This window comes from Cervus canadensis, chromosome 13 (assembly GCF_019320065.1).
Source record: "Cervus canadensis isolate Bull #8, Minnesota chromosome 13, ASM1932006v1, whole genome shotgun sequence".
Taxonomy (NCBI): domain Eukaryota; kingdom Metazoa; phylum Chordata; class Mammalia; order Artiodactyla; family Cervidae; genus Cervus; species Cervus canadensis.
The window spans coordinates 18,089,068-18,111,332 of NC_057398.1; the positions used below are offsets into that span (position 1 = coordinate 18,089,068).

At 36.3% G+C, this 22,265-nt stretch overlaps 1 protein-coding gene across 1 annotated transcript in view; it reads right to left on the reverse strand.

Annotated features, from left to right (window-relative positions):
• Nucleotides 1-1,289: 1,289 nt before the first annotated feature.
• XPR1 (xenotropic and polytropic retrovirus receptor 1) overlaps nt 1,290-22,265 on the reverse strand; it is a 200,396-nt gene continuing 179,420 nt past the window's right edge. Inside the window, exons 12-15 of the mRNA XM_043484781.1 lie at nt 17,930-18,096; nt 14,419-14,558; nt 10,031-10,252; nt 1,290-7,097 (exon numbers count right to left, since the gene is read on the reverse strand). Of these exons, the coding sequence (XP_043340716.1) occupies nt 7,037-7,097; nt 10,031-10,252; nt 14,419-14,558; nt 17,930-18,096 (590 nt within the window). The 3' untranslated portion in view covers nt 1,290-7,036. The remainder of the gene's footprint in view (nt 7,098-10,030; nt 10,253-14,418; nt 14,559-17,929; nt 18,097-22,265) is intronic.

A 22,265-nucleotide genomic window follows, 5' to 3' on the forward strand; every position in this document is an offset into this window, starting at 1 on the left:
CTACTCTGCCCTTGGGGGACCTTATCTGTTCTCTGTGGAGTAGAACAGAAAGTTCATGGGATGAAGAAACAGCTGCTAATTATCAGGAAGGGAGCACCAGGATGACGTTTTCACACAACTTGATTCAACACAGGATCGCTGATCAGTTTGTCAGTAAGCAAGTGTTCCTAAGAGGCACAACCTCTGTAGCAATTGATGAAAAAATAAAAGTCAATTACTTCCTAAATTTGCTCAATAGTTTATCTACTAATAATTTCTAGAAGTTACCTTTCACTTTAACAAATATTCATTAGGCTTCTACTATCGTCTAGGTACTTGACACATTTCGGTAAATATGATTTTGTGTGACTTCCCAGTGACAAAACATCTTTGGAAAAAGGATGTCTCCCCTCCCTTGATTTGTATTACTGCTAGAACTCCAGACTAGACTAAGATTGGGGCATTGCATGTAAGGAAATCAGCGTATATCCTCATGGTCACTGACAACAGCTGGCAGCAGGACACACACCCTACCCAGCAAGTTTTTTGACAAAGGCTGTCAGGGATGGGCTTAAAGATTCTTAAAAAAATCTATGGAACTGCAAGCAAAAAAATATCTGAATTCAATAATTGACAGGAACAATCTTTGACAAACAAGTTTCTAAACTATCTTTGATATTTCATTATCAAAGGGCTGCAGAAGACTTGATTGACTAAAATTAAAAATGTAAAACACTACAGTGTATGTATACACCTATAGGCATACAAATGTTGAGCATGTATTTTCATCATCAGATTATAGAAAGAGGTGCTGAGGATCCAACAAGTCATATATATCCACAGCTTATCTGACTTTAACCTGGTAACTGCATGTTATCATATTCTGGTTTAGTCAATAAAATATTTTTCTCTTTTCATTTTGAGTATATTTAACCTGGGGTCAGTTAATTTGATGACTTTTTCTAGATAGATAGGAGTAATAATCCAGGAATTCCACAGAAAATTCTATGTTCCCACAGTGTCTGGGTATGGTGTCAGCTGTCCAGCATGTAACTAAAAAAAAGATCGGCTGCATCAATCCCATTGCTTTAGGGTCACACTTCATATATTACCTAAAGAAAAAAGTGCTGTTTTAGATTATTTTTCAATTTAGTAAGAGTTAAAAAATGTTCACCCGTGAAGTCTGTTTGCCCTAAACCCTTAACAAGTTAGTAGTCCTAAGAGGAATCATGTTCAGGATACAAGAAACCCAGAGAGAAAACACACATAGTCACACAAACCATTCACCAGTGACAAAGGAGTCAGTAAACTGTTGGAAAACAGAGAAAGCTTGTAATAATGAAAAAAGAACAGTTTTTTTTTTTAACCAATCACTTATTTTCTTTTAAAAACACATAACCACATTAACTTTTTGCTTTATACAACCATCTAGAAACTATAAAACAGTACCACATTGTGCATTAAACCTACTTTCAAGAAGGGAACGCCACACTTCATAAGAATTCTACCCATGTAAGAAGGAAAAAGGAGACAGTTAATAGCATAGTCACAGATACAACATGAGTCCAAGCAAGCATCAATTCTTTGACATCACCTTTTCCATTTACCAGAGTGGAGGGAGTAAGAAAGAAATCAAGGGAGAAAAAGGAGGGAAAGAAGCACCCACAGAGGACTAATCACATTCCATGGTTACTTTTGACAACTATAGCTCAGTTTCATAGAATAGTATCACCTGACCAACACAATGTGGCGGGGTGGGGTGGGGTGAAGGAAACATGAGTAAGAGGGAGAAGGTTCAAAAAGACAGGTACATTTTACACCCTATTGCCCTCCTAAATACTCTTCACTGATACAAGCTTCTGTGCTAATCTGGAAAACGGTAAGATATTAATCTTCACAATGTGATAAAGCTTATGAGTTCTGCTCTTTCTGCAAGTGTGAGTGGCTCACAATTGTATAGTTCAAAAGAATAACAATGTCACAATCAGCTACTCTTTCGGGATTCCCCACAATCTTTCTCCTATTTCCACCATGCTGGTGTTGCAGCATGGACCATCAGGGAATTGTAGGGAGGGACTTCAGAGATAATGATAAAAGGAGAGTGAGATGAAATCCTTTCTCTTTCTTAGAAGTTCACATCTTTCTGATAGTTAAGTCTTCCCTCTGTTTTCTGGTGGTTCAGAGGAAAGGGCATAGGAAGAACTAAGGTAATATGGTGGACGTTTACTCAAGTAACTGGTCTGACGGTATATAAGATGAGATGGTGTAATTAGCAGACACACTGGATCCAAGGCAAACAGTTGGTTATTTGATTGTCCTCCTTAGGTTGATGGCATAAAACAAAACAAACAAAAAAACTGAAGGTAGCTTTAATAATAAAATAAGCTAAAGGTCTCTGCTATAAGGAAACATACTTTAGATGAAAAGCAGTATAATTTGTTTCTCTTCAGGGAAACTCATCTTGTCCCTCTGACTTCCTCTTCTGTAGTAAGTGTGTTGAAAGTGTTAGGCCAATGTGATAACCACCATACTCCATAGTAAGCAAGCAAATACATTCCGGAAGGTTGTTTTTAAGGGGCAACTCAATATCACAGTTTTGCCAATTCATATTAGAAAGGCATGATGAACCATTCGCATCAGCAGGCTCCTCTCAATTCCCAGGCAAATTTCTCATATCATTTAAATTAAGCTCCGAACTTCTTTGACGTCTTCATATTTGGTGAGTGGTGTGGATTAACGCTGGGTAAATTACTGGTTTGTAGCGTTAATCAGCACAAATTTCTTACAATCTAATATGATAAACTCTAGCCCACATTACCACTGTGCTGACATTGTATAGACTGAAAATATAATGCAGAAAGTTAGCTTTTAAGATTTGCTATCAAGACTGACACCTGAAATGCAGAAATTTATGTGTTTAAGCAATTTGTAAAATCTCTTTAACCCTTCCTTGCTTCAGCTAAACATCAAAAGCAAGAAATAAGCCAGATGCATCATAAAAAGGAATGAATTAAGCTCAAAATTTTGATTTACTTCTCTTAACTTTTCCTGAAGTTCTACTAGAACTTTTATTGTCTTAACTCAGTGACATAGATTATATCTATTACTGGCTTTAAAAATTAATGTGTTAAAAGTTTGGTGATTTTGTAGTTGAGAAAGCCTTAGATTCAATGTAACTTTTTTCGATCTGAGAAGCCACTTTAATTTTTAAAATTTCAATATGCTGTACAGCTCTTGTTTCTTAAGAGCTAAAAAATTTCATGCAAACTATTACAGAAAATAATCTGAAATTCATTTACCAAATAAAGTGCAATCACATCAGAGAATCCTAAATATTTGAATAAAATAACACCATGGATAGTTATTTTCTAAATTACTTTCCTTAGACTAAAAATTTTTTCTAGTCATTGCTAAGAAAATTGCATTTGGGCATAAAGAACTATTTCCCGAGTAAAGGAAAGTAGAGGAGAAAGAGGGTAGCAAAACAGGCAGGTGGCTACCAGCAGTATAACCACCCAAAGCAAAGACTGCAAAAGGCAGCATCACCTCCATGTGATCAAGCTCATCCACTTTCCTCACTGCCCGGTTCTGCTGCCAAGCTCCAACTTCCTCTTGCTCTTCTCTGCTACCTCCACAATTACCTTATTTCTCTTCAACTAAGTGTCTGTTAATCAGTGCCTGTACACTCAATAATAGGCTATTTTCTCCTATTCTTAACTTGCCTTAATTAAGAAAGCATGAACTGCTTTCTCTAGTTATCATGAATATACTTTGGTCAACCATGGTAGAAGGATACCATATACCAACAAGTTACTTCTAACGAAATCTCAGTTAAAATCTTCAAACTACATGCTGGGATACTGGGATGTCACAAATCCGAGGGGCTGGGCTCCATTTTCCTTCTCTAAGGGTTCACACATGCTTCTGCTGGGGTGACTGGCATTCTCCTCCCACAACACTGCTTCTGTATCTGAAATGAAGCAGCTTTTTTAAGGAGAAAAAGGGCTGATGCGGAAAAAGAAAGTTGCACATGTTTCCAACCTCCTTCCAATCTTAAAAATAACTATTATAACCTAATTAATGATGACAATGTGTGATCATTTTACTGTCTCTCTGTATGGTATGAAGTCCTCAATTATTCCATTTTAATGGTATAGGCAGCCTTAATTAGAGGAGCATATCTGTGCATAGAAAATAAGCCACTTTTGTCTTTTACTTTCTCTACACACATCAATGCTTTCCATATTATCACAAAATGAAAAAGAAATTTTATCCTCTTTTAAAAATACTTCTTTTTCATTCATTTGGGGGTATTTTAACTGATATCATCAATTGAGTGATTCTCAAATAAAATAAAACTAGACTTCCTAAACCTAAAATCAGGTGAAGTTTTTCCTTTGGTTAGATTGCTGCTCCTTTAAAATAACTCTGTGATGTTCATTTCCTAGGAGTTCTATTGAGAGTTTCAGTGTACAAAACGCTTCAGTAAAATTTTAGGTAGGACACAGCATTCACAACTACAGCATACAAAAGTTAGGTGACAAAAATGCACATTGCCTTTTCTGGAGGAAAAAATTATAAATTCTATCTTCCAAACTGTTTCCTCTTGATGAGGAAAAGCCTTCTTTTCTCTTTATAGCTTCAGGAGGAACATAAAGCTGTTGTATTTAAAAACATGTTTAAGCATCTGTCAAAGTAAGCTGAATGTTACCTAAGCCTTATCATTCCCGAACAAACTATTCTGATAGGACCAACAGCAGAAAAAGAATATATTCAAACAATGCATTATCTATGAAAAAATAATACTGATCAGGGTTGAGAATCATTATAGTTGAAAAAAGACCAAACTGGCCATAGGATACACTAAAGTAAAAACACTGGGGAATTAAAATACCAGAAGTCAACTGTAAGATTTTACGTGTATCATTATATAGGTTTACTAACAGAGAATGAAGCTGACAAGTCAAATTGCTCTGGATACACATTAGTACCACCAATTTTATTTGTACAAGAAATGACTGGTCCACTGGACTTTTCTATATAACTCAGTAATAATTACTGCTCCTTCTGGACAGACCAGTGATATTTCCCCCATAGTTTTAATGTACAAACCCAGAATAGTTAGGAAAAAAATCCCAAGTATAAATAATGCAACCTTTAATCTATTAAGGGTCACTAAATTGTTACCACTGATTATTAGAAATGATCCATTTTATTTAAACTTAAAAAAAAAATTAAATTTCTCTTCTTCAGTTGTGGGCCAAGGAATATGCTTGGCAAGACAAACAAAGCAGTAAAGACCACAGAGATTTGTGATTTTTCAGAAAAAAAATGTCTCAATTCAGGAAGGGACCAAATTTTGGAAGCTTGACAGAATAAAGATGAAAAAATTCCTTTAAAAAGAAAATGTTAGTTAATTGGTAAAATTTTGGTAATAACAGGAATTTTAATTAATCTCCTGGAATCATGACAGGGATGAGTGAAGACTTGTGATGTATGGCATAAGAGCTAATGACAAAAGGGTATACCAAAGGGCAGTAATTATATGCTTTTAATACTAAGTAAATGATAATGCTAAATTTAATGCCAATCACATTCAAGGGAGAAAAATCCTTTAGGGTTTTTGGGCTTATCTGATGACTTAGGAAATAGGAAAGAAATTAGACAAAAGTGAAAATGAGCATCGTGTACAGACCATTATAGTCTGAAATTTCTAAGAAATATGCTTTTTGTGTATAACCAAGCTTAGGCCCCCCAAATTGTACAGTTTTTCCGTCACAGGAGGGCGTGAAATCTAATGTTCATCCTTTAAAACTGCTGGGAGAAACGGCTGCCAATCTCTGTTTCATCGCTGTCAAGTGAGAGAGGAAAGATAACTTGTTCTATGCTCTCAAAAGCACGGTTTCCCCAAGACAGACTTTTAATTTGATCAACTTCTGGCTAAAGTAAGTGGGCCCAGAAGAAAAACTATCCAATGAGGGTGTAGAGAGTCTATGAAATAGCTGAGCCTTCTAATCCCAAGTTGGTAAACGCTGTACTTCAATTACCCTACATGTTGAAGCTTAATAAGGCGTAACTTCAGTTACGGTTGGAATATGGGCAAATGTATTCCACATCTGTTCCTTAAAAAAATGTATCAGACCTCTTCAATAAATTTCAACTGGTCGCGTGGACGTGTGTGAAGGCTTTGTTGCAGGAGACACGCTCAGGATTCAGAAGCAGCAGCAACTTAAAACATCAGTAATAAAACTTTGGCTTAAAATTAAAAAGAAAGGAAGGAAAAGTCAAACAGGTACAAGTCGTCTCATGAAAGAGGTATTGTGGACTAAACCCTCAAATGCTGTCCAACATTAGTTTCCCCTGTCTTCACTGTTACCACCTTCATTGTACAGGAGTTATATCATTCTTTTATGGTTAAGTTTCATAAATAATGAGAAAACCATATGTAACAAATACATCATCTTTCCCACCCACCCAGCAACCCTCCCCAAAATAAGAAAAGTTACATCAAATTAAAAAGTAGCTTCGTGAATGAAGGTACTGCTCTAAGTTGCACTTTTCCTGCAAGTGCGGCCAGTGCTTTTGCGCTGGGTATGAAGGAAAGGAAAAGATTCTCCACATAAACTGACAAAAAATTTAAAAATCAATGTCCGGTTTCAACCAGTCAAAACCGGGCCAAGCGGAAGCCGAGGTATCTCGGTACCGTCCCATCAGAGGGTCCTTGCAATGCCTGTTCTTCATCCTGATAGGTTATCTGTATCCTTGTGATTGTAAACAATCCAGGAGATACTATATTTTTGTTCCTTAAAATGTCCTCTGATTGGCAAAATGAAGTAAATATTTGTCTTAAAAATAGAAAATGAAAATTAAACAAGAAGAAAAGAAAAGAAACACAGTGAGCTTGTTTGGAGTCCATAGGATCCGATCTGGAAGAGCTCGGAAAATGTGTTATATATCTTCTCCTGTTTTCGGCTGGAAAGGTACTAGAGGTTGCGTTGGTCGAGGAAAGAATTGTAGAGTAGGAAAACCAAGGATGTTAATCTAGACTTCAGAGGATTCAAGTGTTAGCTTCATCATCTGTGTCTTCTATCAATACCTTAGTGTCACGAGCCTTGGATCTAGTGGTAATGAGAGGAAAAAAGAATACTTAGTCCATTACTAAAATACAAACACATCCAAAGTATTAGGTACATTTTCAATCTTACTACCATTAAAAATACATCATAACCAGTCATGGACACTATATACTACACCAGATCGACTGCTCCTAGAGCTTTGTATTAAATTTCAGATATTACTGTAAAAACACTAAGAAACTATATTGCAACCAGAGGAAGGAAACAACAATGGCAGGTCATGTGTAATGTGCAATGGAGGGGTTTAGATTTTATGATGTATTTTTTTAAGCTCTCCGAGATGCCAATTTTCATCTCTGTAAAGCAGGAATAATGACACCTTTTTACATAATACTGTCTCTCACTTCATGGAGACAGTATGAATATCAAGCGAGAGAATAGATATAAAAAGCATCAGTAAAGCATTAAACAAATACAAAGAATTACAATGAGGGTGACAGAAAAATCATTTGAGGAACACATGAAAAACCAGGAGGGTTGGCCAGTAGATTAAGACTAAAGGAGAGACATGACAGTTGATCAAGTATACACAGAAGACGGGCTTCCCTGGTGGCTCAGACGGTAAAGAATCCGCCTGCAATGCGGGAGACCTGGGTTCAATCCCTGGCTTGGGAAGATCCCCTGGAGGAGGGCATGGCAACTCTCTCCGGTATTCTTGCTTGGAGAATCCCCATGGACAGAGGAGCCTGGTGGGCTACAGTCTATGGGGTCACAAAGAGTCGGACACGACTGAGTGACTACGCACAGCACACAGAAGAGAGAATACTAAATCATGTTAGAAAGCCCAACAAGGATCAACTGGTTGAAGTTATACTGAAGCATATTTCAACATAAGCTATCTACCACAGTAAATATCCAACAATAAAATCAGGTGCCTTGTATAGTTATAAACTTCACTATCACTGATGACTGTTAATCAGAATAAGATAATCAACCATTCAGGATTCCATAAAAGAGATTCTTGTACAGGATGAAAAATGGAGTATTAGATAAAGTCAAAATATTCTGCAACTCATGAGCTCTATGAGGTAAAGTAGGTATTATTATTACTTGACAGAGGTAGAAATGGACATTCCAAATGTTAAGGATGTGTTAAATGGCTGCATGAGTCTCAAAGTTAGCATTCAGTCTCAGATCTTATTTTAGATTTGCTACTGTCTCCTTTGCACATAACCTGCTCCATTGTTCTAAATGTCTTCCTCTGGAGGCAATCTAGTATGCTGGGGTTTTTCCGCTGAACATCTGAAACTGAACATAAAAGATCTACTGCGTCCTTGTTTTTGAAGCAGAAAGAGTGTATGTCTGGATTGCCCTCTGCTGGTAACTAGCGAGGACTTCACTTTCAAATTTAGGAGCTCAATGGGACAACCATCTATTGCACTGTCTTCCAGCCCTTTGTGGACCTTCCCTTACTACCTCTACCAGTCTCCACATCCCCTCCTCTTGCTTCTTCAAACTCTGCTTCCTGCTGTATGTAATGGTATCATGCTTTGTTCTGACGTTCTTCCTACTGACCTCCCTGACCATTCCTTTCCTACCCCTTTTGTTTGTTCTTTTTCTTCTCTTGCTTGTGCTTGTTCCCTAAGACACTTCCTTGCTCTGCTTTTCTCTACCTTCTCTTCTTTAGAGAACTTACAAATTCTATCTGAACGCTCAGACAATTTCTCCTCTGCTCCCTGTGGGTTATTACCATCTCTAATTTTTTTTTTAACTTCCTTTAAAATGTTTCCTTGTTTTCTTTTTTGTCCTACTCTAAGAGCCCTAATCCAAGTCTTTAATGTTCCATACTTAAGAATAATGCAATTGTCTTTTAATTGATCCAGCCTTCAGTTTTCCCTTTCCCAATATATGTTGCACAGTGCCACTGAAAGTTGTGAATATATTACTTTCATAACATTCTATGAAAAAATTCTCTGTGACTTCTTCCTGCCTACAAGATAAAGCTTTCAGTCTTCTACAATCATACTTCATTCAGCTAAATTTTGTTACTATTTGTTACGAGCTCTAGTCACATGGCTTTTCTTTCCATCCCTCATTTCCACCTTCATGTCTTTACTGTGCCTCTAGCCTATCCAAACACTCCCTTATCCTTCAGAAAACTGCCCTGTCTCCTCTTTCATTCCAATCCTTTGTGATATCTACTGTCTCTAAATTTCAAATGCGACCACATATACCCTATACTTAGAGGGTACAGCTATCCTCCAAGCAACTTTTAGGAATATACAAAGTCAATGACCGATAAAAATATTGCTGTAGGTATTTACTAAGAAAGTAAAAAAATAATAGCTTATACTTATTGTGCTCTTTCTGTGAGGAAACTGGTGTAAATTCCAAGTCATAACAAATAATCTACCTAGCCACCCTCTGAACAGGGACCATACTAATCCCAATTTCCAGATGAGCAATAATATAGAGAAATTAACTGATTTGGCCAAGATGACACAGATGTCAAGTGGCAGAACCAGGGTTCCTAAAATTTATAACTTGAAAATGATTTTTATACAAGATAAACTTAAGAGTCAAATAAATTATTCTCCAACAAGTTTTCCCCAGTGTGCTTTTAAGCCAAATCAGTAGGTATTAATTAATGCATTAATTAACATACTAATGATATTTTACACTATGTGTCCATTAAGACATTCTATACATAGGTTGTGAAAAATGGCTGAACACCAGCAATTTCATCAGGTGCAACATGACTGCTTCTTAACTTAAATGTTGTTGTTTAGTCGCTAAGTCACGTCCAGACTCTTTTGCAACCCCATGGACTGTAGCTTGCCAGGCTCCTCTGTCCGTCGGATTTCTCAAGGCAAGAATACTGGAGTGGGGTTGTTATTTCCTTCTCCAAACTTAAATGCTACCCAGTACTAAAACCTGAAGGGAACTCATCTCACAGAAGTGGCAGCCGTACGTACTGAGAGGCGAGGCGAGGCCGGCGCAGGGATATGCTCTGACTGTACTTCCACGGCCGGTTCTTCTGGCGGTTCCGAACCCCATCTTCCTGGTCCATCATCTGCTCTAGCAGCGTCTGATCATCAGCATTCAGAGGGGCCACAGAGATGTCCCGCACAGCACGGAATTCACCACAGTTATTCAGATGTTCATTCTCCAGGCGGAAGAAGTTCCACACAAATCGCCTTAGCAAAATGGGGTAGGAGTAGGTGAATTACTTATAAAATTTGAATATACTACTACTATCACCTGTAGACCTCCAAGTACATCAACTTTCTACTCATGGAAATACACACACACACACACACACACACACACACACACACACAAAGGAATTAAGGACTAGAATATTAAAATAGAAAAAGGTGGTGTGTGTGTTGGGGGGAAGGGGACAAAAACAGAATAGGCAAAGGAAAGGGACTCACAGAACACAGGTTCAAAGTACTCATTCTTTCACTTTATTGAACAAATATTTATTGAATACCTACAGTATGACAGGAAAAGCCACAGTATGACAGAGACAAAGCCTATGCCTGTATAAGTGTAATTCCTAATAACAGAGACAGGTATGAAACAAATAAACAATTAGTTAACAGTATGTGCTCTGAAGAAAATAAAGCAGGGCAGGGGTACAGAACATGCTTCTTTGAAGAGATGACATCTAGCAGAAATCTGAATGATGTAAGGAAGCAAGTCAGGTAAAATTCTAAAGAAAAGAGTCTGAGGCAGAGGAAACAGCAAGCACAAAAGGGGCAGAAGAAACAGCAAGTACAAAAGGGATAGAGAAAACAGCAAATACAAAAGGTCCCACACTGGAGAGGACTTTGGTGTGTTAAAACAACAGCAATGTCAGTGGGGCTGGAATGGAACAAGAAGGTTAAAATGGCAGGAGACAAAGATGGAGAGGAAGAAAAGGGCCTGATTCACAGACAGCCTTAAAAGCCACAGTATAGAGTTTAGACTTATAGTGTGACAGAAAACAAGGAGTTCTGAGCTGGAGAATAATATGATTTAAGATCAATCTATCTGCTGCACTGTGAAGAGATCAAAGACAGCTGAAGGGAGATCAATTAGAAGATGTTGTAGTAGTCCAGGAAAGAGATGACTGAGACTTAGATACAGGTGGGGATAACAGAGGTGATGAGAAGCAGACAGACAGGATTTATTTATGAAGATGAGGCTTACTGGACATGGGATGTGGGTGGTCTCAGGTTTCTGTTTTCAGTGAATGGTGACACCATTTACTAGAGATCTGAGTTGTTTCTATTGCCATTAGATACCCAAGAGGAAAATTCAGTAGCTAGATGGATATGAGTTTGCAGTTCAAGGGAGAGACTAGGACTACAGACAGCATAAGAACAGAATTTCAAGTCACGGGCTTAGGAATAAGTGGAGGAGAGGAGTAAAAGAGGATCAAACCCTACAGCATGCAACATTTACAATTTGGGAAGAGGAAAAAGAACCAGTAAACAAATCGAGATGGAACAGACCGTGAGACAGAAGAGAGTAGTTCCTGAGAAATCAAATGAAGAGCTTTGCTGAGAGGTAAAGTCAGATAGAAGAACCACCACTGGATTTAGGTAGAGGATAAAGAGGCAATATGATCTAAGAGCACAGATTCTGGGAGACTGTCTAGATTCAGATCAGGGATCTGCTACTTACTAGGTGTAACAGCCTTGGATGATTTACTTAACTTATGCTTCATCAGTAAATGAGACAGTAGCAGTACTTATCTGACAAGATTGTTGTAAGGATTCACTAAGTTAGTACATGTAAAGTGCTTGGAACAGTGCCAGGTACATAGAAGACAACACATTAGTGTTTGCTGCTGTTATTAATTATTAACAAAAGCCATTTAGTTTGAGTACTGAGGAAGAGGACGAGATGAATTAAAGGGAGAATGGGGAAGGAGTCAGAGAGCAGAGATAGCAAGTAAAGTTATCTCTTAAAGAGTTTTGCTGTAAAAGAGAGCACAAAAATGGGCAGTAGTTGCAGGAAGAAAAAAGATTCAAAGGATCTTTTTTGCTTCTGCTTTAAATGGGTGATATAACATCTGATGCTTTTAACCAAATAATTTTTTAAAAAGAAAAAATCAAGAATAAAAAAGTAATTGAGCTACCTCTTTTTTTTTTTTACTAGAAAAAAAATTAAAGCAGCATACATGAAAGATAAAGAAATGAATGGGGGGAGGTGGTGGTGATGAGAATTTCAATGACATTTCTATTCAGAATTACTTTAAAATTTCCATTGCAATTTCAACTTCAACCCATGGATTATTTATATATATGCTGCTAAATTTCTAAATGTTTGTGAATTTTCAGGTATCTTTTTGTGATTTTACTCTTCCAACATTTGTTAAGACTTCCTTTATACAGCCTAACACATGGTTAATTTTGGTAAATGTCCCATGTATATTTAAAAACATTTGTATTTAGTAGCTGGGTTGTACACAATGCTCTACATATGTCAATTAAGTCAAGTTGGTTAACTGATTACTTGTTTTCTTAAAATTTTATTTATTTATTTTTGTCTGTGCTGGGTCTTCATTTCTGTGTGGGCTTTTCTCTAGCTGTGGCCAGCAGGGGCTACTCTCTAGTTGCGGTGTGCAGGCTTCCTGCTGCTGTGGCTTTTCCTGTTGCAGAGCACGGGCTCTAAGGTTCAGAGGCTTCAGTAATTGTGGCACGTGGGCTCAGCAGTTGTGGTTTGCAGACTCTAGAGCACAGGCTCAACAGTTGTAGCGCACAGATTTAGCTGCTTCATGGCATATGGGATCTTCCTGGATCAGGGATCGAACTCATGTCTCCTGCATTGGCAGGTGGAGTCTGTACCAACTGAGGCACCAGGGAAGCCCTGATTACTGGTTTATACTGAGAAAAGTATGCTAACATTTTCCTCTAAAATTATAAATTTATCTACTTTTACTTTCTAGCAATGTCAACTTTCATTTTACTATTTTCAAGCTATGTATTAGGTGCATACAAATTTGAATTGGCTATCACAGATGAATCTCAAAGTCTTTTGGTTTGGGAAATTTCTTTAGTGCAAAATCAGCTTTAGTGTTCTGCTTATCATGGGGTACCTGCCTTCACTTAAGAGTTTGGGCTATCATGTCAGATCACTGATGTTTTTAGGAATATTAAAAAAACATTTCTCTGACACTTTTATTATTTCCACTGAGAAGGTGGGCTAAATAACCCAGGTTGCTAAATTGTGAAGTGTGATCCTCAAAAGATTTTAATTCTAATTTCTGTTCTAAGACTTTTTACCTCCCTGTTTCTACTCACAACCCTTCTAATGGAGCTCAATGATTTTTTTTTAATTTAAAAACTTATTAAGTGTAACATACATTCAGAGAAGTGAACAAGTATGATGGGCACAGCATAATGAATATTAACAAATTGAACCCATTGTGTAATTAGCACACATTTCAAGAAACAGAACATTACTGCACCTTACTCCCCACTCAAGGAGGTTATCCTGGTGCCACTTCCACTCACTGTCCCACAAGGGCAAATATTATTTTGACTTCTAATACCATAGATAAATTTAGCCTGCTTTTGAACTTCATAAATTTGGATTCATACAGGGACATACTCTTTTGTGGCTAACTTCTTTGGCTCAATACTTTGCTTTGTGAGATTCATTCATGTTTTTGTATTTAGTCTTTTGTTCTCATTACTGAATAGATTTGCATGTGCATAAATATCACAATTTATCTATCTGCTCTAATATTACTAGGCCCTTGGGTAATCTCCACTTTGGTCTGCTGCAAATAATATTATTGTGAACATTATTGTATGTGGATCTTGGTGCCCTTAGGTAAGCATTTCTGTTTGCTATATACCAAGGAGTTCATGCACAGCTTTGGTGGATACTGACAAAGAGTTTTCCAAAGTGGCTATTGTACTAGTTAGTTTCCTCCTACTTGCAGTGTTTGTAAATTCCAATTGTTCTATAGTCTTCTCAATACTTGGTGTGTCTGTAGTTTTCATTTTAGCATTTATAGGTGAGTAGCTGTATCTCAAAAGTAGGTTTAACTTGCATTTCTCTGATGACTAATCATGTAAAGAACATTTCCATATGTTCATTAGTCATTTAGATATTCAAATGGGAGTCCAATTCTAAAAAAAAAAGCTTCTAAAAAAGTTATCATCAGCATAACTTTGTAAGAATTAATGTCTTAGTCCTACAGTCAGAATTTTCCAACACTGAGGCAGATGAGAAGTCTGAGAAAAGCTGGAAATTTTAAGCTTTTCAGGTATAAGTTTTTAATGAAATCTAATTTGTAAGTATTGAGTAACATTTTAGGTAAAAAAAAAATCTCTGATAAACTTTATAGTAGTCTGCTTACCGGAAAACCTCAAGGGGAGCAAAGACAGTAGCAATGATGTCCCCAGAATGAGGCAATGAAGTCATGGAGGTAATTGAGATCTGGATAGTCCAAGCAAAGCGCAGGATCACGTCCTCTATGATGGCACTGTAATAGTAGGCCTGAGGGATAATAAGCAAATTGAGTAAACGGACCATCATGTTTCTTACAAATAAGCACACCTAGAACAGTAAACAAGAGTCATATATCATACTGACAAGAGTGAGTAAAGTAAGTAAAGAGTTCTATATTTTAAAAGACTTCACCAATTTAGTTTTTTTCATAGATAGGACAATATTCAAAATGAAGTTTTATTGAATTTCAGTGATCCTTTAACAAATATATTAATACTTCATTCCCATACTGTGTACTAGGCTCTCTTCCAGACCCCAGAAATACAAACCAGATGAGATCCTCGAGCTGACTGGGAAGACATTCTAAAATGTAGGTGATACACTAATAGCTCAATAGTTCAAATTAGAAAACATGAGATTTATTAACTGTTATTTGCGCTTTTACTTTCAAATTGCCTTACCCTTCATTTGAAAAAAGTTTTTCCTTCTTTTTTGATGTCAGAAAATAACACAAAGCTTAGCTTTCACAGACAATTAAATTTAAGGAATGTTCCGTTTCCACATGGGGAAGACAAGCACTCGACTAATTCTTTCAGTTTTAGCCACACAAAAGTCTTAAGGACACAAACTGCCAATTGACCGGAACTATAATTCATGGATTTTCTATTCATTTCAAGATATCCAGCTCTTTAAAAATATGTATTTAAAGGTCACAACATCTTATGGAAACTAGAATTGCTAAGTATTAAGTCATAGCATTTTATTTTATTAAAAGAATGTCAGCAAAGGAGTATCAGTCAGTCATGGTAGAAGGCTATTAAACAAAACAAACAACAGTCCTCTTCTTGTCCTATTCTCTAGAGACAAACATCTTCAAATTTTGAACATTTATCTTCCACATTTCTAAATAATGTGTGTATATTGCTATATCTTGATTAATTAATTTTAGACATTATTCACTGCTTACTATGATTAATTTTATGAAGTTTTTTAACACATTAACATATCTCTTTGTTCCTTCCCCCAGCCATTCAATACAGCGATAATGTAATTTTTGGATAAATCCACATGCAGTGAAATCATTATTAGATGTCTCGATGAAAAGCTGCAATTTCATATGTCTTTAAGAGCCAATCAAGCAGATCCACAGCTGACTGATGTGGGAGCTGATGTTACCAAAAATTAAAAGTCTTTTGGGAGGAATACACTTAACTTGAGGTGAGGAGATACAGAAAAGTTAAGTTTTAATATGGAGATAACATAAATGCTTCCTGGACCTGGGTATGGTGCTCAACAGAATGCACTGTTAATGCCAAGGAACTTATTTTAAGGTTCATATAGCTGTGTTCTTAATTTTTAAATGAAGACCCACTGAACTTCACAAATAGCGTCTTCCCTTTTTTAGCACAATAAATTTAACTCCAATATTTGCCCCTTTAAAGCTGAGAGGGCTATGGTGATCCTCTAGCACGTTTTTCTTATATATTTGTAAAGCCTAATGTACAAAAGCATATTATGACCCTAAAATGGGTCATAAAAATACATAATAACAAAGAAACTGGAAGATTCCATTAACTAATTTTATTACGTAGAAATAAAAAAGTTAGTACTTAAAGGATGAACAGATTAACATTTATGTAAAGATATAAATAGCTCATCAAAGCAACCATCATAAGAAGATAGAAATGTATTATATCTCTCAGTAAGGCAAGAACAGTACAAGGAGCAAAGGCACATGCATTTGGTGAACAAAAGGCCATCTTTTCTTGAACACATGTCTGCTGTCTGACTTGTGCTTAATATTACTTTTTTAAATTTTCTTTTCAAATGAGACTTAAAAATCACTGTCAATGAACATCTCCTTTTCGGCCTTCATTTGTTTATATGAAGTTACCCTAACATATCATTCATCATATTCAGTCTATCATTTATTTTCAATCCTCACACTTGAAAACAGCCTTTCCTAAGCACCAATTATATATTACACAGTCACATACTTTCAAAGTGCAATTCTGAAGTATTGGTGACATTTTGACATAGTATAAAATATTAGTGACCCAATTTATACTCCCCTCTGCATCACAGAATTTTAGGATTGGGAAAGGATCAAGAGATAATCTAGTATAACACCCTACCTTAGAGAATACAGTGCAGTCTGGTTGTCTAAAGTTATACAGCTCATTAGTGAGAGAGTTGGGGTTAAAATTCACTTATACGGATTCCCAATTCATTGTTTAATTTCTTTCAATATCTGAGTAAAGATACTTTTGGTCTTTTGACTATTTAATACAGTCCTTCTCATCCTTTCATTCATAATTTAGATAACGTACTCAAATGATTCTCAAGTAATTATCCATGTATTTTTGGATAAAATCAAAACTTTAAGAAAACTGACTGAAATAAATGAAAAGAAAAGCCTTCTTGATGTACCCAAGCAAAGTCAGGCACCCCTTCTTTCCTTTGTGCTTTCATAGCACTGTTCATTCAGTCAAGATTTTATTTATTCATTCATTCATTCCACAAACATGGTCTACTGTATGCCTGGGACTATGCTGGATAGTAAGGGATATAGATACCTAAACAGGTAATTAAAATGCAATGTGATAACTGCCATAATGGAAGTCTGTATAGCGTAAAATGGGACTAAGACGATTGGCTAATTATGCTTGGAGAAATAAGAAAGGCTTCTTAGAGAAAGGAACAAACTGACTTTTAAAAAGAAGGAACAAGGGATTTCCAGGAAGTCCAATGGTTAAGACTTTGAGCTTCCACTACAGGGGACATGGGTTTGATCTCTGGCCAGAGAACTAAGATCCCACAAGCTATATAGCATGATCAAAAATAAATAAATAAAATTTAAAAATAAATAAGCACCTTGATGTAGAATGCTAAAAAAAATGAGGTAAATTAAAAATAAAAAGAAGGAACAAGAATTTGCAAGGTAAACTAAGGGGAAAGAGGGCATTTAAGACATAGGGTATGGTATGGTTGCTAAGTCGTGCCTGATTCTTTCACAACCCCATGAACTGTAGCCAACTCCATGGACTGCAGCCCACCAGGCTTCCCCCTAAGACTCATGAGACATAGGGAATTGCATGTTAAAAAACAAATCATAAATGATAGTTATGTATTCCTCTATTCTAGTCTTTATTACATTGTATTGCAATCTGTTTACTTATCTATTTAGAACATAGATTATAGCCTCCTTGAGAACCAGAATTTTACTGTTTTTATTTCCTACAGTACCCAGAATTTAGTTAACATCTGGCACATTTTTACTGACTGAATGGATTAGCATTTTTTTGTAATTATTTTCTTTAAGTAGTCTGGTGTTGGGTATATACTGTAATACACCTGAGTGTTCTGTTTTTGTGTTTTTTGTTTTTTTTTAAATAAATATAAGCACTCTTTGTACATACTTTTTGGGGATATACAATCTCTTCCCGGAGGAAGGTGTTTTCTCCTGCATTCTTATCAAAAAGACCCCAGTCCATCTTCAGATCCCAGATGAGGGTATAACAGGAACTGATGAAACAAAAGACGATCCATAGATAAAAGAACACCGTGGTGTCTGAGTGACCTCGTTCTGAAGAAAGAAAAGGGAAACAGAAAATTACTATATTCGAGTAAAATTCTTCATTAAGTAAAACTAATTAAAGAACAGATTCTTCCTCCAGCTCCATAAATAGATTTTAAGTAAATCTCCTTAGTAGGATCCACATCTAAAAAAAGTTAAGTAATAAATCTGATTTATCTGAAATTCAAAATAGTTATCAAACATTCAACTAATATACAAGATTTATAGAAAAGTGCATTTAGAATTTAGAGGCTCAATGCTGAAAACATAATATTTCAAGTAACTGTGATGGAGGTTTAGAATATTACAAAAGTTGTCATTTTAATTTTTGCCATCAGGTGGCAGCTTTGGGTCAAATATTAAAAAAAAATGTATGAAACACCATTAACAAGGGATGTGCTGCATTTACTTTGAGAAATTCTTGGATTGTTTTTACTTTAGAACATTTCCTTCCTATACTTAGATCTTATCAATACTTATTGTGAAAACAGGTAATTTTAATTCTAGATAAAATGCTAGAAGGCAACAGATTGATAAGGAATGTATCCTTAAGAACATATATGAAAGCAAATTTCTCTCAAACCACAAAGCAAAAGCATGATATTTTTGCTCCTTTTGGATTTTATTTAATGATGAAGTCACTCAGTCATGTCTGATTTGTCACAACCCCACAGACTATATACAGTTCCATGGAATTCTCCAGGCCAGAATACTGGAGTGGGTAGCCTTTCCCTTTTCCAGGGGATCTTCCCAACCCAGGGATTGAACCCAGATCTCCTGCATTGCAGGCAGATTCTTTACCAGCTGAGCCACCAGGGAAGCCCAAGAATACGGAAATGGGTAACCTATCCCTTCTCCAGGGGAATCTTCCCAACCCAGGAATCGAACCGGTGTCTCCTGCACTGCAGGTGGATTCTTTACCAACTGAGCTATGAGGGTTTTAAGCTGACAACACTATAAAGTGCACTAAATCAGAATAATACACAACTTTATCTTTTTCACTCTTAAGTGCTTTGTATATTTTCCAATGAAACTCTTCTTTGCTAAGTCTGAAAGTTATTATGATGTTATTTCTGTTTTCTGGCTATATGGCATAGGTATATAATTACTACTAAATGGTCCTCAATCATCAGGAAAAAAAAAAAAAAGGTGTAACCTAATTCAAAAAAAGTTTAAATTTCAGTTAGTTTCTCAAACGATTAGAAAGTAAAGGCTGTATCATGCATTATCCATAATCCTTCCTATTAAAATAAACAAGTGCTAGAAATTCCCTGGTGGTCTAGTGATTAGCACTTGGTGCTTTCACTGCCAGGGCCTGGGTTCATCTCTGGTCAGGGAACTAAGATCCCACAAGCCTCACAGTACCACCAAGCAAGCAAACAAAAAGTTCTTATTAATCATTTTATATATTAAGGTGTTAAGTACAGTATTATTCAAAGGTACCCTTTAAACATCTATAATCTATTTAGTTGAAATGGCCATTTGTTATTGATGATAAACTGGAGCTCAAAATAAAATAAGCAAAGTATTATGAGAACATCAAGGAGAATGGGACTGTTTCCAAAAGTCCGAAATAAGAGGAAGCAGCAGTTGAGTTATTTCTAGAAGAATAAATAAACAGTGTTGCAAAAGTCAGGCAGATGAGACAAGGCTATTCAAGGCTAAAAGAAACTAATGAAAGGGCATGAGGGTGGGAAAGTGCAAGGTATTTTTTGAGAAGCTTCAAGTAATCTAAGTCTAGCGTGGGTGAAACAGAAGATGTGGGGGAGTGGGTATGCTTTGAAATGAGGCTGGAAGACATTCTGGGTCTGACTGTGGAATGCTTTCTTGTGCCTTAGGATTAGATCCATACTTCAGAAAAATACCTGATTGGCAGGTTGCTTTCATCAGAGCTACTTAGTTGGTTAAAAAAAGATACACTTATCTCTGAGCTCCAGTGTGTTGTTAGCAACAGTTTGTACCAGCTTTACGAGCTGATTAATAAATTTTCAAAAACTTTGCAAACTGGTTGTTAAACACAGTCATTTTAAGTTAAACTACATAAACATAATCTGCTATATTAAAAACAAAGGCAATGAAAACTCAGATTCATCACTTCCTAATTATTTTACTAAAATGATATTATTTGTTCTTTTAGGTTATATATGTTTATTGTATCTATATAATGGAAATACTGTTTATCATCTCCCAACATTCCACATGAATCACCTTAGTAGCTTGAAATTGGCTATGGTGGCAGTCTGTATTTACACCATGGAAATCAGCAAACACTGCAAATCAGTGCCCCAGCCCCATTCCCATTCCTGGACGAGAACTACTATTTTAAACATGCCAGGACACCACTGTTCACATTCTTCTCCTGGAAAGTCAGTGGCAGGGAACAGAAATACAAGTTTTTTAAATGGCCCATAGCTGATTCTAATGAACAGTCAAGCTTGGATATAAACACATTTTAAGGTTTAAACTATTTCCACAAAACTTTCCTCCATCAAAAGCAAACTGGGTTAATATTTGTACTATAGCACGGTGCTATACAAAATATCAATTTAAAAATTTTAACTTAATATTTTCTTACTACATAGCTTTAGTCAGATATGTTATGACCTGTTCACTTCCTTCTATATACAGACATAGAGTCTAGCTGAGTAATATTTTCAATAATTAGCATCATGGTTGCACACAAAAAAATCTGTAACTCATCTACTAAAGTTTGTAAAGAATAAAGCAAATTTAGCAATGTAATACAATTCATTCATCATACTTTCAAAATAAGATCAACAGAGAAAAAGAAAAAGGAAGTAATAATGAAGCTAAAAATAATGTGCTAATTTTCTGTTATTTCTTCTAGCTTTTAAATACAAGTTCTATCTTTAGAATATGGGCTTCACTGGTGGCTCAGACAGTAAACAATCTTCCTGTAACATGGGAGACCTGGGTTTGAGATCTGGGTTTGATCCCTGAGTAGGGAAGAACCCCTGGAGAAGGAAATGGCTACCCACTCCAGAATTCCTGCCTCGAAATTAAAATGGACAGAGGAACCTAGCAGGCTACAGTCCATGGGCTCGCAGAGAGTCAGACATGACTAAGTGACTATCACTTTCACTTTTCACTTATCCATCTTCAGAATATAATTCTTAAAATGGGACAATGGGCTAAATTGCCTTCCTTTAAGCCCATATTATTTCTATGAAGTTTCTATGAAACATACACAAGAACTTACTGACTTAAAAAATATTTTAATATAGTATTTTAGAATAAGTAATTTTTATCTTATGAACTTCTTCAAACAATGGTTAACATGCACCCGGTCTACAAATGCTGTATTTTTGATCTCTTTTTAATTATCACCCTTACTTGATCTTTCCCATCCCCTAAATGAGGAGTGCGTCTCCCTGAAATTATCTGCCTTCATTGGTATTCAGGGATTGTATCAGGAAGATATTATCACTTTAGGCAAGCAATTACATCTAATTCTCTGTTGGCTAACTCTGGTAGCCCACTTTAGTAATGGTCAGAATCACAGAAAATCAAGTTATTGGTATTCTACCCTAAGCTTCTATTACACACCTGCCATATTAGAAGCATAATTAATACCAGACATGTGGATGGTAACAGTATCTACTGAATCTAAAACAAATAAGCTTCTTAGAGTTTTCTACCTATTAGGCTTCATAGGAAGATAAAGCAAGAGTATGTTAGGAAAACTGCTAAGGAAAAAAACAGAAAAAAATCACATATGGACATCATCCTGAGCAATATTTCATGAAGGATATATTAAATATGGGCTTCCCTCATGGCTCAGATGGTAAAGACCTGCAATAAGACCTGGGTTCAAGCCCTGGGTTGGGAAGATCCCCTGGAGAAGGTAATGGATACCCATTCCAGCATTCTTGCCTGGAGAATTCCATGGACAGAGGAGCCTGGCGGGCTACAGTCCATGGGGTCTAAAGAGTCAGCCAGCAGGTTAAATATGAAAAAAGTGGCACTGTATGTAAAGTGAACACTGTTCTTTCAACCAAAACCTTTCTACTCTGGTAATAGCTTACTAGTTTTTAATCTTAAATTAAACAAGGAAACAAAACAGACTGGGGACACTGTTTTCAAATCCCAAACCTATATAGGTAAGCTGAGTTATGAATGAATTTAGCATCTAGCAAATTCCTAGTTCTACTCCTATA